Source organism: Chroicocephalus ridibundus, chromosome 12, assembly GCF_963924245.1.
Source record: "Chroicocephalus ridibundus chromosome 12, bChrRid1.1, whole genome shotgun sequence".
Taxonomy (NCBI): domain Eukaryota; kingdom Metazoa; phylum Chordata; class Aves; order Charadriiformes; family Laridae; genus Chroicocephalus; species Chroicocephalus ridibundus.
The window spans coordinates 13,527,554-13,544,400 of NC_086295.1; the positions used below are offsets into that span (position 1 = coordinate 13,527,554).

The following is a 16,847-nucleotide window of genomic DNA, read 5'->3' on the forward strand; positions in this document are numbered from 1 at the left end:
TATATAGAATTAACTCTGCTTAAAAATAAGCTACATCACGTTACCTTGATGTGCCTTTAGAGAACATCGCTGTGTGCATGGCTCAATTATATATCCTGTTACACAGGCACTTTTATCATAAAGCACTGAGAAGAAATGGCAGTTACCTCTCCCTTATTTATTTCCCTTTTTAAATTTTATTCTTTTAATGACTGGTCTCTTTCTTCAAATTAACCAGGAAGAGTTGTGACAATTTTCCATCAGTTTATCACTTTTGATCTACAAGATAAGAAACATATTTCAATTAATATTGTCTTGGCTGAATTTTTTTTCCAAGTTAGCTTCATCTTATTCTATAACTGACAATACTAAAGTCACGAGTAGAAACACTGAGAGCACTTTCTCACTTTCTGGTGGACCTCAGGAGTATAGGTTCTTTACCCATCCCTCCCCCACCTCCAGTAATTTGACATTAATGGATTGTAAATTAATTTAAAAAAAAAAAAATAATCTATCTCCTTGCCAGTGGTGGCATGACTTCTATTTCAAGCAACGTTTTAATTCAAGAGCCAACTATTTTAACCTCGTTCTCTAAAAGTCACGTTTAAAATCCTTACACTGTTTCGTAAACTCCTTTACAAACACCTTCAAATGACTCCAACCCTGCCAAAACAGCACACAGACTGTTTATGCAGCAAAGAGCCAACAACAAGGCACAGCTGCCCATCTCCTTAACCAAAGTTATTTAAAGCACAATGCTATGTACAAATCTAGCAGAGAGCTGTAGGCCAAAATTTTGCAAAGTAAAGAGATTTTCAGGTCTTTCAAGTTTTGAGTCTCTGTCTTCAAACACCTTCAAAGGGTCCACATTTCAGATGTAAGCAGCGCTTTCTCTCTAAAGGTAACCTTAATCTGGATACTAAACCCACTTATTCTTAGCTTGCATCCCTAGTATAAAGTCTGCCTGTTCTGCACCTCTGGAAATACCTCAATAGTTTGTAAAACTACCTAAAAAATAAGTCTCAATTTCTGTTTTTTTTACAAAGACCTATTGTGCTCATTCTTAGAAAAGTACAATTGCTTGCAGCGTGTTACAAAGCTTTCAGGTTGCTGGGTTCTTAACAATCATTCCAAGACAAACTTTTGCAGCTGTACAGCCAGGTACAAGTACATCTGGAGGAGAGAGTTCCACAGAAACACCCGCCGTTCTCAGAACCGGCAAATGAAGTGGCCACCCACTGACAGCCCATCACAATTGAGACCAGCACAGTCCAACCACCCAGTACGCCGGGAAATCACCCGTTACCCAGCAGAAGTGATGCATTCTCAAGCTCCCTTGATTCAATGGTTTTATTTTTCTTAAGAATATTTCCAGAGGACAGAGAGACACGAATATTTCACAAGTCTTCATATTCAGCTCTTTCTCCAATCCTTTAAGAGAAAAAAAAAATGCCACAAATTGAATCTTATTATTAAGTACCACCAACACGCTCAGCTCTGGCGAGGAGACAGCCCCTGCCCCAAAGAGCTTCCATTCTAGGAGAGAGTAATACAAGAGAGTAATACAAAGGTGAGGTTCCCAGGGAAAACAAGGAGGAAGGTGGCAGGGTTTGTCATGCTGCTGGTGCCATACATGGGGACTGGTACATCTTTTTGTGCTGGCAGTCAGTACGCAGACACTGAACAGACCACACATTGCACGCGCCGGAACACGTTCTCTCTGCAGGTGTTTGGAAGGGAGAAGGTAAAGAAGCTTTCAAGAAAGTTTTCAAGGCAGTCCTGTGACAAGGAAGGCATTTGTTCTATGTAGAAATTTTTGCCTATTTACATACTTTTCTTTCTAAAAAAAGAAAATAAAATTATAGTTAACATGCCAACACCATATTCATCAAATCAGTTGCCGTACAAAAATAAGATTTTCAAACAATGTGTTTCTAAAATAAATATCAAAAGGGTTGAAAAAAAATAAATACATGTGTCCAACCTATCTTGATAAAACACAAAAAGGTATATCGTTCCTTACTGAAAAGTAGCCATGGAGTCCCAATTAAAGCAGCAACTGTTCAGAGCATCCTTCTCGTACAGTCGCACATGAAGAAGAGTCCCAAGCAGCAAAGAACAGATTCTTAATAAAAGAAATATATAGGATTGTGTTCCTTCTAGGAAAGTACAGAACATTTTCATCTTAGCTGAATGACAGAGGCTAAAACCCAGTGTTCCATGATATACCCCTGCTGAAGATTTCTGGTATTTCCAAACATTGAGAGGCTAACACTTTTTCTCTTGTTTGGAAAAAAAAAAAAAAAAAAGCAAAGTCAAGTCCCATCTGTGGATTTGATTGTTTGTGAACATATGTTTATAGTCCCCTGATTGAGCAAAAAAATTAATCCTTCTTAAAAATACTGAGCTACTCTTCCTCCCCCTCCCTAAACAGCAACTCTGATGTATGGAAACAAGACATCTGAATGCAGTGCTGCCTACAGAAGGGCTGTTACAGCACAGGGAGCCAGGGGCAGCTCGACCTCAGGCCGGAGACTTTCACTGCTTGGGAGCACAAGCTGCACCAGTTCGGGATGGTCCAACATGAAATCAATGTTTCCATGGCAGCCCCTTGCATTTCAAGGGCCAGCTCATTGCCCTGAGCTCCTGCTGGCAGGAGTCAGTCTCAGTTTGGCCGGTAGTAGTCACAGTGCTCTAGGTAATAGGAGGCAGGGTACCCTATTCCCCACTCTCATAAGGCAGCCGTACCACTCCAGGAAATCAGTTTCCTTCTTGAAGGTTTCGGTTTTTTGTGGTCCTTTATGTCCTCTTATTTTTTAAATTGTTTTTCTACCTATTTAAAAGGAGCAACATGCCCGGATTAACAACAGTAGTCAAGTAGGCAAAGAATAAAATATCCACAATGCAAGCTCTACATAGGTTTACAGTGTACTGGTCATGCATAAACCCCTACAGATCCTGGCAGGCATTTAAACATTTAAGTTGATGTAACATCAAATTGCTAATGAACTGACTGCTGAATGGACTGTAGCCAGCTTGAAATCACTGGTAGGTTCTGCACCTGATGTCACAAGACTTAGGTCATGTCAAATCAGTGGTCATCTACTTTAGCCCTTTTTGCTTTCAAGGAAAGATGCTGCAAGAAAAGAAAAGAAAAGAAAAATTGCTTAGGATATACACAATTAGAAAAGTGTTCAACTAAAATGCTTTCAGTCTTCAATCCCAAATTAAATAAATTCTTAGACAAATATCAAAGACCACCCTTCCCAAGCTCTGCTTGTTACTGATATAGCTAAAATAAACCTATGAAATAAAAAAACCCACATGTATCCGAAAGATGATATTCTGGCTTGGTATAAAATATCATCTTCTAGTACTTCAGTACTAACTGCAAGCATAGGAACAATTTCCCACTGGGAGCAAAGTGCCAGCTTGTAAAAATGCACAGAAAGGGACATGTGCTCCCAACAACACGTGCATAAACACCAGGAGTACCTACAAGAAGTACAAGATTTTAACTAACGTTTTAAGACTGCAGCTACGGTTGCATTAGACCTTTGAACGTCTGTGTGCTTAAAAAAAAAGGCCTATAAAAATGTGGAATGAAAGCACAAAGGAATTTCTGCAAAATTCGGAAGGAGACATAATTGACTAAGACCATGATCGAGCTGTAAAAAAAAAAAAAAAGAAAAAAAAAAGTCTTTTAACACAGAGTCCTATTCAGTTGTAATTTGTTTTTAATTTGATACAGGAATAAAAATTCTCGTATTTCAGAATCTCTTATTAGCACAAAGATGTATCCTTCAGCAGAAAAAGGGTTTGAATGTCTGTAAATCAGCATAAATTTGTGGGTCTTGCAATGTCTTGCTTATTCAAAATTTACATGTGTAACTCAAAGCTGTACACAACAGGAATAATTCTAATTTTTAAAGACTTTATAAAGACACCCAAGCCTTTTGGTTGATAAGGATAACTGCCCAAACTGGAAAAGATAATTTTCCTCAAAACCAGCACTATCCTCCAGAGCTTCCATTTATTTTAGGATGAAAGCAACGCTTAGGTCATGCTGCAAACTGAGTTCTACCCAATCAAAATGATGGCAATGGTAAAAATTAGGTTCTGATGTAATTTAATGGAATATCTACAACAGTAGTAGTACTACCGTGAAAACCACTCAGTCAGGCAGGCAGTGCTATTCAAGACAAACTTTCTTCAGTTACGAACAGCAACTCAAGTTTTGCCTGAACCAGTCATTGAGTCACATTCCCCAACACCACCTACCTAAAGGAAAACCTCACCCCCAAAACTGAGCCTGTGGAGAGGTCATCCCATAATGGGATGTTAGGTTGTGTAGGGGATGTTACAACATGTAAATATGTGAGTCAAAAGGACTAATTATTCCAGGAGCAGGTTTGATACAACTGGAACGTTGGCTCATCTCCTTTTTACACCATGCTTGCAGAATGTCTAACACTAGCTAAAGACTCAGGGGTCATCACTGCCTTTGTCAAATGCGTTACAGCAAAAAAGGCAGAAGATATTCAGCTACTTAGTAAGTGCATTTACAGATGGTAAGTGTCTGGATAACTGAGATGAAGTATCCAAGCTCAACGTTAAAAAAACCCCAACCCTCTCAAGTCAATTACATGGACAGACACCAGCAGTGCTGTGCACTGTAACCACAGAGGTATGTCCTTATGTGGTGTGGTCCATGCACCACACTCTGCTTTTCTTTTTTCCAAAAACCCCAGAAAGTGAAAGAAAACAGACATCAGATTCTCAGAAAAGCCAAATAGCTTAGCAGATCTATAAATCAGAAACAGTCATTTTTGCAACATGGCTGCTCATCTGCACGAACAGATCTCTTATTTTGCATGAGTCTGATATGCAAATGTGTTTTTTCAGTTAGTATTTTAAAAATACTTCACTAATTTAGGATATAAACCTCAGTAGTTATTAATCTCCCATGGGAAATTCACATGCAAGATCAACCGGGCAATCTTGCCTGTACAGTATTTACATGCAATGTGGTATCAACAGCTCCAGCATAACTAACATTTAGATAATATTAAATACTAATCCAGTTCTCAGAATGACCAGTGAGTAAAGTCTAGATTGATGGATTCACATAAGACTGAGTTGATAAAGGATGGTGACAACTATTAAAAGATACTTATAAAGAAAATGTATGTATATCACACACAACGGAATTTGCAATAAAGGTTTGCACAAATAGCATCTGTTCCTTGCCATTTCAAGTTTGAACAGATCAGAGCTCGCTTTTTCACAGTAAACAATTAATGCTCAAAAAAAAGGCTCATGATTTGCACAAACATTTGCAAAGCATACAAAGACTCCTCTAAAATTATTTTTGTGCAAAATATGAACATTGCCTAGCTATACTGCTGTTCAGAAAATTGCTACCAAGTGCCTATATTTAAGTGTAAAATGGCTGAAGACTTCATTTACCAGAGTGATACACTAATTTGTAACTTTGAGATCAAGTCTGTTGGCTGGATAATAGGGAAAAAGCTTGCATGCATCAAATTCATTATCCTCTTTCTTTATGCTAACCACTACAATGAAAAAAACCAAATTAATTTTTGTACCATTACATAGACAACAACAAAACATGAACACTTAAAGAGTTCAGATACAAGAGCTGCTAATACAGCAATGGTACCGTTTGGGCTTTATGCCGATTCCGTACCGTTCCTTGCTGGTAAAAATGAGGTGCCAGTTCCAAGAGCCAAGCAGATTCAACGGCAGTCACATCTCTCATGTAGTATTTAGCAGTCTGTATGACTTCATTGTAGACTACCCTAGGAGAAAGGAATAAAAAAAAAATAAAAAAAAATTACTACAAAGCAATGAGGGAAAGAGATGATTAACGGCATCTTTAGACAGTTTCACATACGTGCTGCCAGAGGTAGTATTTACAGAGCGACAAGAGAGTCTAAGTTATAATGCAGCCTCTCACCTCTTTTCCTCTGGTTATTCAGAGTACCCTACATTAAGACAACCTTTAGACTGCCATTAAAACCACCTTCACATACTACCAGGACACATGGATGCAAGATATAAAAGAAAGAATATTTCTTATAATGGGGCCAAGGAGGACTCAGAACAGATGCTTTGAAAGAGAAAATATTAGTTGGCTTGCAATATCATGAGGAAGGATGCCAAAAGCACCAAAATCCTGGACCCATAATAAGCGGGGCACAAATCACAGCATGACTATCCCTGGTGCCTGTCTGCAGACAAGGAAGATAAGGATTAGAGAAAGAAATCGGCTTTAACTACCACCAGAACACCTCCCGGTAAGAGATTTAGAAACAGCCAGCCATGTGGACTCAATCCCTGCTGCCACCACGGGCAACCTATTTCTGAAGTCACCCTTCAGTAGGGAAAGACATTTTTACCAAGGAAGCGCAAACCCACGCACTGAAGGGTTAGTCACCAAAACCTTAAGTCGTTATCTGCCTTCTATATACAGTACAGCTGCAAACCCACAAGGTTTGTGGTCTCTCACTAATTGGTATTTTGGTCTCAGAAGCAAAGTACAAGCACTTCTTTCCCCAATCTGCCAGACAACCATAACTTCTCTCAAGCTTTTTGCATCCTGCATTTGACATATACATTTTGACTCCTAGCAAGCCATTTGCAATTATTGCAGCACCTATTTGACAGCACATTTACTTAACAGGCTTAATAAAAGCAAATTAATCCTATTTCTATCTATTCACAGGAGCAATTTGCAGTGCAAGATACGATGCCTATTGAAAAAGGGTCACCTTACCCTGCTTTCCAACTTTTGCAAGTTTTTTGACAGTTAAACATCACTCTATTTCCCTGATTTATTTGGATATTGCCTACAAAAAGTTGCAAAGGAAATACCAATCGAATTCTCTCTGTGGGAACCATGACCTTCTACATTTATTCCTCCACTGATGGAGAAAAGTCGTTCATGAAAATGTCTGGATGCTGAGAATGTCTTGTAAAGATCCCAAAGCCAGTGAAAGCAGCTTAACTTACCAGCGCGGAGGTTTCTCTGCATACAACACTGAAGTGGGGTGGATATGAAGTTCATGGTCATCACGGATAGTCCTTGAAAGCAAGATACTATTTCAGACCGTGCATCTATTTATTGCTTAACATTCGGTTCCTTTCATCCCCAGTAAGAACACTTAATAAAAGGCAACAATGAAAGAGCTGGAGCAAATTAAAAACATTTGCATTTAATGAACAGGCTTTCAGATGAAACCAGGCTTAAATCTTGGACAAAAGAAGAAATGATAATTTAATGTCCTAAAATAGTTCTACCTACATTAAACGGAAAAGTAGTGTCTCAGGCTTTTGTGCAGTGCGCTGGGAGTGCTACAACAGAGCACTGTACTTGCTTCTATTAACACAAGCTAATCACTATTAGTAACAGCTTCCCACTATCAATAACTCTAAGTATTTGTATTTGCCAAAAAGGAGAGAGAAACGTTGAAGCAGTTTGAAGACACATAACTTCAAATATTTAGTAAAACAACCACTATGTGCTTCTTATGGCAAGTGTCTAAAGAAGCATTTGTTGATTACACTTAGATGTATCCAGTTAAAGAAGCTTCTAAACTAAGGAACAGTTGTAATGAAGCTACATATATACACACACACACATATATATTTATTTATATTTATATATTTATATTTACCTGTAAGCTCCAGTGGAGTGAAATTTAGCTGCATTAGCAAAGAATCCAGAAACTATACATCTCAAAACAGGATCTGGATCACCTGAAGAAGAGATATTTTTCTTATGTAAAGTGAGTGAATGAAATGGCAAAAATCCCTAAAGTACTACTTAATCATCTCAAACAACTTTTCACACTGCATCAGGCTTTGATGGCAAAGGCTTGAAGGCAGACAAACCCTGCAATCTCTTTTGACTTCAATTTCACAGCAAATCAAAATTAATACGTAAAAAACTAGTGTTGCCACTAGTTTCTCCAGGCAGATGGTTTCACAGTCCTTAGAGCAACCTTGTGTGACAGCTACGCAACGAAGTCTGATTTTTCAGAGCAGTTAGAGACAAGTGCTGAGAACTAGTCATGGCATCCATGAGCACACAGCACTGCCGGAAATCGGATCCCAATGACTGTACGTAATTTTGGCCATACTAGAAAAACTGCTTTTTGAAAAGTCAAGAGGGAACAGGGTGATCTATTTATGACTCTTTTGGTAAATCTGTCCATTAAATATATTATCAGTGGTATAATCTCTTGCTGTGAAACTTAACTAATGAAGACTGGACTAAATGTTAATTATAAAAATGGGCTAAAACGCTCATCTGCAGTTATTTCTAGGAAAAGAAATCTGGTTTCAATTGACATTATTTTTAGGACAGGGAGAAAATACTTCAAAGGCTACAAGAAAAGCAGGAAGCAAACTGACCATTTGGAGACTACCTTCAATATGTTTTGGACAACAGGGGAAAAAAAAAATTTTTTTTCACCTTCACTGGACTTCTTTGGCACTTTAAAGCGGACGAGAAGCTTTTTCAGCTGCTCCCTTACAACAGAAGCTCTTACAAGCCCTTTGTAGTTCAGAAAGTGTTCCTGACACCACTGAGAGCTCTTGCTGTGCTGCACAGTGAGAAGAATAGAAAAAATTACAATGAGATACCATCAGCAAAACAAAACCCAATCTCTTTTGGATCACATAGCCTTGTTCTGTTTTTCTTATGTCTCCTACAACATATTTACTGTGGCTTTCCCTGAAAATCACCTATTTACATAGCAATTAACAAAGGTACATAGCACCAATAACTACAAAACATGTTTCAAACAACTCCTAAACGACAGTAAAACAAATGCTATGGGGTATTTTCAAACAGATGTGCTTTATTTCTTCATATGTGGTGAAAGAGAATAGCACCAGTCGTTCCATTCTCACACACAAATGCGTCATATCATAAACTAGTCTGTTTTCAATCTCAAAATGTAAGAAACCTTTTCTGTACACTGTTTTCACTGGTCTTCTCTACGCAAAGAACTCTTTCTCCAGAAGCCAGCACTTAGTCCAAGAGCCTCTGCATTTGGCAGTTTCTAAGAGAATTATGCAGATACAAAATTTAAAGGGCAAAATTTTAGTTGGTGCCTGTCTGATTGCTTTGGGCTGGGGAGAGGGAAGTCGTATTTAAACACCTGAGTGGTTATACTGCTTCAACTCAACACTGTTGCAAATACATTATTACAGAAGTGCTTTATACCAGCAAAATATACTTCTCCTAAAAAGGGATAGCACTTCAAAACTGTTAAGTAAAACCTCAGCTTATAGAGAAATATTAGGATTGGTGTTAAAGGTCAATGAAAAAGAGGATATGATGATCAATGAGGCAATTAAAGAAAAAAACAAACAAAAAAGATCACTAGATTTAGATGCAGTTTATAAACAGTACAATTCAGATACACCTAAAGAAAAGATGAGAGAATATGAATTTCATTTAGAATTTGGATGCCTAGGCCCTTTCAAAAATCCCAGTCTCCTTGAAAATACAGTTGTCTACCCATAAGACTTCCATGCTGTACCCAAACCAAATTCTTTCTATTCCCTGTTCAGAAGAACTACAGAAGATCTGTGGCAAAACATGACCAGAATATCTTTTAAAGCAGAATTATCACTTAACAGACTTGGTAAGTCCTCAGCTTTGAGGATACTATATCCAGAGCTTATGGAATCAGAACAGAGGACCCCAAGTGTTTCCCACTCCTGCAAATCCACACACATTTGAACTGACTTACTTTGACAAAGGCTTCATAAACATTAAGCATCGTGAGATGATCACCTTCTTCCACAGCAAACTTTCTGTGTTGCCTGGCCTGGAGAAGAAGAAATATATTTTTACAGGCAGACTGATTTTTGCAAAAATCATGTCTAATACACTCAGTTCCCATCTTTTCCATATTTCCTGGTGACTATTAAAATTCTTACCATATAGGACAGTTTCTCTAGACAACAGCAATATTCCCCTAGCCCACCTATATTCAGGAGCACTTCTAAAACTGAAATTAGAAAAATGAAATGAAAATGAACCTCCAAAATCCAAGAGAGGGATGCATTAAAATTAGGCTCCTGCTACCTATTAAGAATTTGCTACATCCTAATACTTTCTTTTTTGTTCGTCTTCAAAGGAAGCGGTGTTTGGGGAGGTTTGTTTTTTTGTCAAACCCTTATGCTGACCAGTACCGGTTTATAACCTGTTGTGTTTCTGGCCCTTAGAAGGGGGCTTTTAACACTAGTAAAGTGTTAAAAGGTTCCCACCGTTACTCGGTTTCTTCTTTTACTTATACCCAACAGGTACAGTTGAAGACCTTCCTTGATTTTCATACAAACTTGCAGTCTGTAATGGGTATGAATAACATACTTGGCAGAAATCCAGAAATGTGGAACTAACAAAAAGAAAATGAGACACGACTGAACTTACAGCCTGAGTTTTTTGATTTGGAGGGATCACAAAAATGTTTTGAATCTGCATCATGGCAGCAATTGTCAAAATCTCCTGCGAGCAGCCAAAATTTCCTGAGGAGTAAGGGGAGAAATTCAGTCAAGGAAATCCTCTTCCATTCAACTTACCCCCATATAGAATAAAAAGGAAAAGCAGCAGAATATATTTTTGTAGTATATAAAACCAAAACACCTAAACGCCTCGGTTTTTTTAGTATAACAATGAATATTTTTAATGGAAAAATTAAAAGACAAATGTGTTAGACTTGTTAACATGTTAAATGTGTTAACACTTATTATTTGAGAGGTCCATGAGCCTAACCAATTCTTTTCACTAAACACCACACCAAGATGAAGCTTACAGTTTTGTTTCAAGTTTAGCAAATGCCTAATGCTACACTACAATTACAAGAGGCCGTCTCATCAAAAGACTATGAAGAAAATCTGATTTTTTTCCTCCTACCTGATTCCAGAAGCATCTTTGCAAACATAGGATTCAAAGGAAACTCTGCTATTCTCATTCCAAGAGGCTCTGTTAAACGGCAGTGCATATCCAAACCTGCAGCATATTAATAAATGTAGCTATGATACAGGCAAAAGCAGCACAGAAAGTCTTCTTTAAGAATTTAATGTGCACTGAAGAGCAGAATTACGAGCTAAAATATATAGGTAGGGTGTCATTTTTCTGAGCACATCTGCTTAGGTCACGGACAAAAATAATTTAATACAATCTAAACTAGAGATGTACAGCTGATGAAGATTCTCTACAGTTGATGCCTCATGCATCAATAACTAAACTGTCAGCCATGTTCCAACCTTTTTACTGGAGATGGTACAGGAGGGAGGCACAGCAGCTTGCTTTTCGATCCCCAGTTCTCACTGAGCCACACTGCACATGTGCTATTTCAGTTGTACGGCTTCCTACAGTCAAACACCTGCAGCAAGGTTTACCCAGGCAAACCACTGGATCACGTTCTAATCCAGAGCTCTATGCTGAAATTTCAGGGAATCATCAAAAACGAAAAGCATTCCCCTTGCAAGAAGACATAGGAAATAGAATAATAAAAAAAAAAAAAAGAATACAGACATAGGAAAGAGTAAGAAGAAGGGAGCTCGGTAAGAAAGGCAGCAAAGAGTGAGAACTGAAATAGCAAAGAAAACTGCAAGTAAGCCAAGTTGTAGGACGTACAGCAAGGAGGCCAAGCACAAGAGAAAAGCTACACAAGGAGGGACGAACAAGAACCCAAGATAGGACTCTGGGGCACTGTAGATTGCATAAATAACCACAGCAGAGTGGACTAAGGAAGCACAACTGTGGCCCACGCTTTATATAAACATATTATTTGACAGACTTTGCGGTGGCAAAAACCCACAGTTGTACTTCAGCTGTGTTTCACAGAGAAAGGCAAAACCACAAATCAAGTCAAGGAACGAGATCTCCTATAACTCATGTCAGCATATCTAAAACCACAGATACCTCTATCAAGTGTTTACTTTCCTTTATTATTTGATATGCTATCATCTCACTTATTATGACAATATAGTAATTCATTCACCACACCCCTACGCTGTTCAACAAAACCTAATCGGAATGTCACATAATGTCATAATATTTTCCTCAGAAACAGGTATAAAAGGAGGCTTATGTGAAATAATGAAGTGACATTAAAACACAAAGTCATAGAAACTGCAAAAATTGAGGTATGATAGCTTTCATTTGACCAGTGCAATCTGAGAAGTTTAAGTTAACTGCATTCCTAAGTAGGAAAAAGGAGAAATCACCATCTTTTTAACTTTCTACGGGTGCATCAAGCTGAAATCCTTTGGCTTCTGCTGAATCCTACAAATCTCAATGCAATTTTGCATAGATACATATAGCTTGTGCACAGATGTCTTTGTAGCAGTAAACCTGAATATACACAAAAGGCCTGCAATGGATACTGGTTTGGAATAGGTAGAAGTTTCCTTGACATAATCTTGAAAGCAACCACTGTATCCATATATATATACAGGAAATTGGATATTTTAGAAAAAGGTACTGCAAAGATTTTTATTGAACATGCTCAGGAGAGATTATTCAAGACCTGTTTCAAGTAACAACCACTAGCATGGGACAGGCTGGGGGATTAAAGTACTCTATTTTAAACTTCAGTAGAGTGGCTGTTTCTGAGAGGAAACAACTTACAAACAAGCCTTCAACAAAATCTTGGATCTGAAATAAAGCTAAAAAATAAAGCCACTTTTTACCTGCTTATTTATCTCCTAAATTATGCTTAAAAACACTAAACTTCAACTGACAACTCAGACTTTCAAAGGGGCATCAAAGGAGAAGGCTGAGAAGAGATACTCCTGATTTAATCAGTTTGCATCGCTGTAAAAATAATCAGTCTAAAAACAGTGATGTGTTTATTCAACAGAACTATCTCGACCTTAAGAGCGTCTGCTCTGCACAAGTTTCTCTGTTGGCACCGCACTGGCACCGTAGGGTCCTGACCCTAAACTGCACATTTGCATGCTATTACGATGCAAATGATGAAATACGTGTTCATACTTGCACAAGAGAAATTTCATCCTGACTGCACCCGCAAACACTTGGGCAGCTTCACCTCTGCAACTTATACAAAATCTCCATAATAAACCACCTAAACCCTTAAACTTCAGCAAAAGCTGAAAGCAAATCCGTATATCACACACATGCACACACTTTCCTTTCCATCTTAAACACCAACATCAGCACTTCTCTGCTTTGCTACAAAAGCTGGGCAGCCAAGAGAGAAACAGCTCTGTACTTCTCTGTGAAGCTACCATGAGCAAAACTCTTTTGCCAAAACATCAACCAGCTAATCAGTGAGTTTATTGACCTTTCCTCTCCATTTCCCTAAGGTGGTTTTGGCTGTGAATTCATCCTTGCAACATCTGAGCCACTGCGAAGGTCCTTGTTCCAAGCTGGAAATGGTTGCCAAGAACCAAGTGCCTTAAGTGAAACCCTCCTTTGCAAGATGGAACTGAATCAGCAGAGAGCAAAATCACGGTCAGGAAGGGAGTTACAGCTCCAGGAGAATAAAAAGAGAGCCACAAGTTACAACACAGCATTTGTAAGAGATGTAAAAAACAGCCACAAACCTCTGGAAGCTTCCAGAACTTACACGATCTCCTTTACACTACCCTTTTCCTCATGTTTACATTATGGAGCAAATATTGTTAACTTTGAGTTAACCACAAACACTGAGTCGAAGTCAAACAAAGTTTTGTTTTGATTACTTGTTCTTGTGTCAAGTTTCTGTTTTGTTTAAGTTTGTTGCATTGAAAAAGATTAAATAGCTGTCAAAAACCCCAACAACATAACAGTTCTTCCTATAAACAAAATTAGACAGCATACATTCCACTCACCACAAGAAAAAGGAATTGAAAACTATGTATAAAAATATTACTGAAGTGTGATTTGAATGTTATAGGTATTCAACAGCGGCACAATGAATAAACCCAAACCGGACACATTTAGAATCACAGAATAGCTCAAGTTGGAAGGAACCCATAAGGGTCATCACATTCTACTCTCTGCTCCTCACACAACTACCTGAAACTAAACCATCTGACTATGAGCGTTGGTTCAGACTCTACAGCATTTAAGAACAAGCTGTGATTAGTAATTCAGAGAACTTAATAAAAAAAAAAATTCTACTAAGTAGCTAAAGAGTGGAAAAGTACTTTCAATTATGCTCTCAGGGTCTGTTAGCTTTCTCTTCTTTTCAATAGAAGTTTGTGTGTATCTGTTCGTTTGTCCATAACCAGAAAGTTCAATACTAAAACCAGAGCAAACTCTCTTTGCGAGGAGCTGATGCAAACAAGCTCCTGTGCATTTAAAAGCATGAAAAGCAGGCAGGCTGTGCAGGGACACACAGACACCGAGCGTGAGAAACAGAGTTCCAATCCATCCAGGAGGAAGTGTGTTCCCTTTAGGAACGATCAGGGGGTTTTTAGTGGTTGCATCATATAGTCACAGCTAATAAAATCAGAGCAGTCTGACTCGCTGCAGGTTTGAACTTTGTCTCAGCTGCAGGACCAACAGCAGTAAATTCAAGGTGCAGTCTGTTAGCCATATTATGGTCAGAGCAGAGACACGGACTAGAACTCATTTTTAAAATTATAACTCTATTAGCTCTTAATAACTTTTGTCAATCATACCTTCAAAATCGCATCAATGATAAGGTCTGAAAACTAACACAGTTGCTTTGCTAAGCTATTGGGAAGCGCACTAGCGGGTTTAATTCCAGCCTCCTGTGACTGGCCTCTCACAAATTCAAGCACCAGATTTTACTTACAATGTTTAGACAGAGTTCCTGCACACAGGGCAAGATCAGATAATGAATGTAACATGCTAACAGAAAAAGTTAAAATAGATACAACTATGCTTTTTAAAATCTGACCAAGGAATAAACAAAGTAGCAATTACATTAAGCTTGCTAAAATTCTAGGTTATTACGATCAGCCTGATCTTTAAAGAGATGTCAAAACTTTACTTTCAACTTTTTTTTGTTTATACTTGCAAGTGGTACATGTTTCCATCACTAGCACAGTAACACAAAATGAAAGATCACTGCACTAAGAGCTTAAGTGTCTAACAGCCTAGCTAATTGGACGCAGGTAAATTTAGTGTCTAAGTCATGTCCTGGTCTAATTAGTGTCCAAACTCCATTTGTATCTTCATACCACGCTGTAAGGACTAAAGAAACCCAAACAGAGGATCTGCCTGAGAGAATCACGTTGACAACCTCATCAGCTCAGAGCGCTGATCTAGCAAGGACAAAGGGTCGTTCCTCCCATGAAGGTGCAGCTATTTTCTGTGTATTTCCTTGCAAAATATGCGTTTCCCCAATCTAAACAGTTAAATTCTAGTTTACACTCTATGCAATAGATTTCTAGTCCCTCCCAGAAAGTTATTGCCACCTTTTGCATGCTCACATGTCTGAAATAACCAGAGGAAAAGAAAGGAAGTTCAGAGGAGACTGTTGGTACACACCAACAAAAAGCTTCCACCAGTCAAGGCTGCATTTTCTCTTTCTCAGTTCTCAAATGAAAATCTGATTAACTTCCACCCAATCACAAAATCCAAATTAGCAATTTTTTTTCATGACTCCTGTAACATAGCTATAAATAAAGCAAAGCATAATATTCTCACCTCCTAAAGCATACAGCAGTTCTAAAGCTTGCACCATTGACTGTGCAGGAGGTGGCTGTGGAGAAAAAAAATGAGTATTTTTTAAAGTCATCATCATAGAATACATAAGTTTTCACAAAAATTCTTAGACCTTCCTCTTCTGCAAAATGCTTAAGTTCTAACTACCCACCTTTCTACTTATGCAAAACGAAGGAAGAGCTCTCAGACTCCTCCTGTCACCCTTCCAGTGACCACCGGTGCTGCGAGTCAAAACCACCTCAATAGTTCAGCACCGTCACTACGATGCTCTCACGATCCCAGCTGAAAAAGGCATACCTGCTTTGTCCAACAGCAATGCCAGCGGTGAGCAGAACAATTACTTAACTTTCACTTCTAACGGTACCATATTGGTTTTTCACATCAATACAAGAGTAGCTAGAAACTTTACAGAAAGCAAATCTAAAAATTGGTGCTGCTCTTTTTAAGATGACAGACAAGCATAGGTTTAGTTCTGTAGAATTTTTTTTCCCCCCTTTTCTTCATAAATTCATTGCAAATGGACTACAGTTACAGTTTCGCAGAATCTCAAGAGTTTGTCTTTCTAGGCCTTTCTTGACTTCTCAACACTTAAAACAGCAAACTGTGGAATACAAACAGCGATTTCTCAGTTGTCACACAAATGACTTGCACTAGTTGATTCCCAAAAACATACTATGCTGCCCGATAGTGGGCAATAAGGTATGCTTTCCAAATTAACAGGGGAATGGTTACTGGTTAATGGTTCTCTGGGTTCTCAACAAGTCATCTAGTGATCTTTCTTCACACCAAAGAAAGATGACAGACTTTCCAGCCTAGGACTCACCGAAAGAAAGGGGAACCTGAGCACGTTGTCGATTCCCAAAGCCTTCAGCTGCAAGATGACAGGAGCAAGGTTACTGCGCTGCATCTCAGGAACAGTGGACTTCGGCAGCTTCTCAAAGTCCTCCTCTGTTGTGGAAGAAAACAAAGCCATTTGGGACCGAGTTTCAACTCCCACTCTGTGCAATCAACATGATAAAATCATACCCATTTCAACTTAAAATTATCAAGTATGAATATGTAACAGATGTTAAAAGAACTCAAACTCAAAGATGATCTTTCTCCAATTACTGTATTTTAAGATACTTTAAACAGAAAATTCAATGGTTTTGGCTACACTGCTGATTCTGTAGTTGATCCA

At 38.4% G+C, this 16,847-nt stretch overlaps 1 protein-coding gene across 2 annotated transcripts in view; it reads right to left on the reverse strand.

Annotated features, from left to right (window-relative positions):
• Window positions 1-1,315: 1,315 nt before the first annotated feature.
• DHX35 (DEAH-box helicase 35) overlaps window positions 1,316-16,847 on the reverse strand; it is a 31,161-nt gene continuing 15,629 nt past the window's right edge. Inside the window, exons 13-22 of one of the 2 annotated variants that reach the window (XM_063350325.1) lie at window positions 16,491-16,615; window positions 15,650-15,704; window positions 10,934-11,029; window positions 10,451-10,545; window positions 9,768-9,845; window positions 8,480-8,609; window positions 7,680-7,761; window positions 7,015-7,086; window positions 5,663-5,801; window positions 1,316-3,115 (exon numbers count right to left, since the gene is read on the reverse strand). In XM_063350325.1, coding sequence (XP_063206395.1) covers window positions 3,071-3,115; window positions 5,663-5,801; window positions 7,015-7,086; window positions 7,680-7,761; window positions 8,480-8,609; window positions 9,768-9,845; window positions 10,451-10,545; window positions 10,934-11,029; window positions 15,650-15,704; window positions 16,491-16,615 — 917 coding nt within the window. In that variant the 3' untranslated portion in view covers window positions 1,316-3,070. The remainder of the gene's footprint in view (window positions 3,116-5,662; window positions 5,802-7,014; window positions 7,087-7,679; window positions 7,762-8,479; window positions 8,610-9,767; window positions 9,846-10,450; window positions 10,546-10,933; window positions 11,030-15,649; window positions 15,705-16,490; window positions 16,616-16,847) is intronic. The other variant, XM_063350326.1, reaches the window with a different exon arrangement.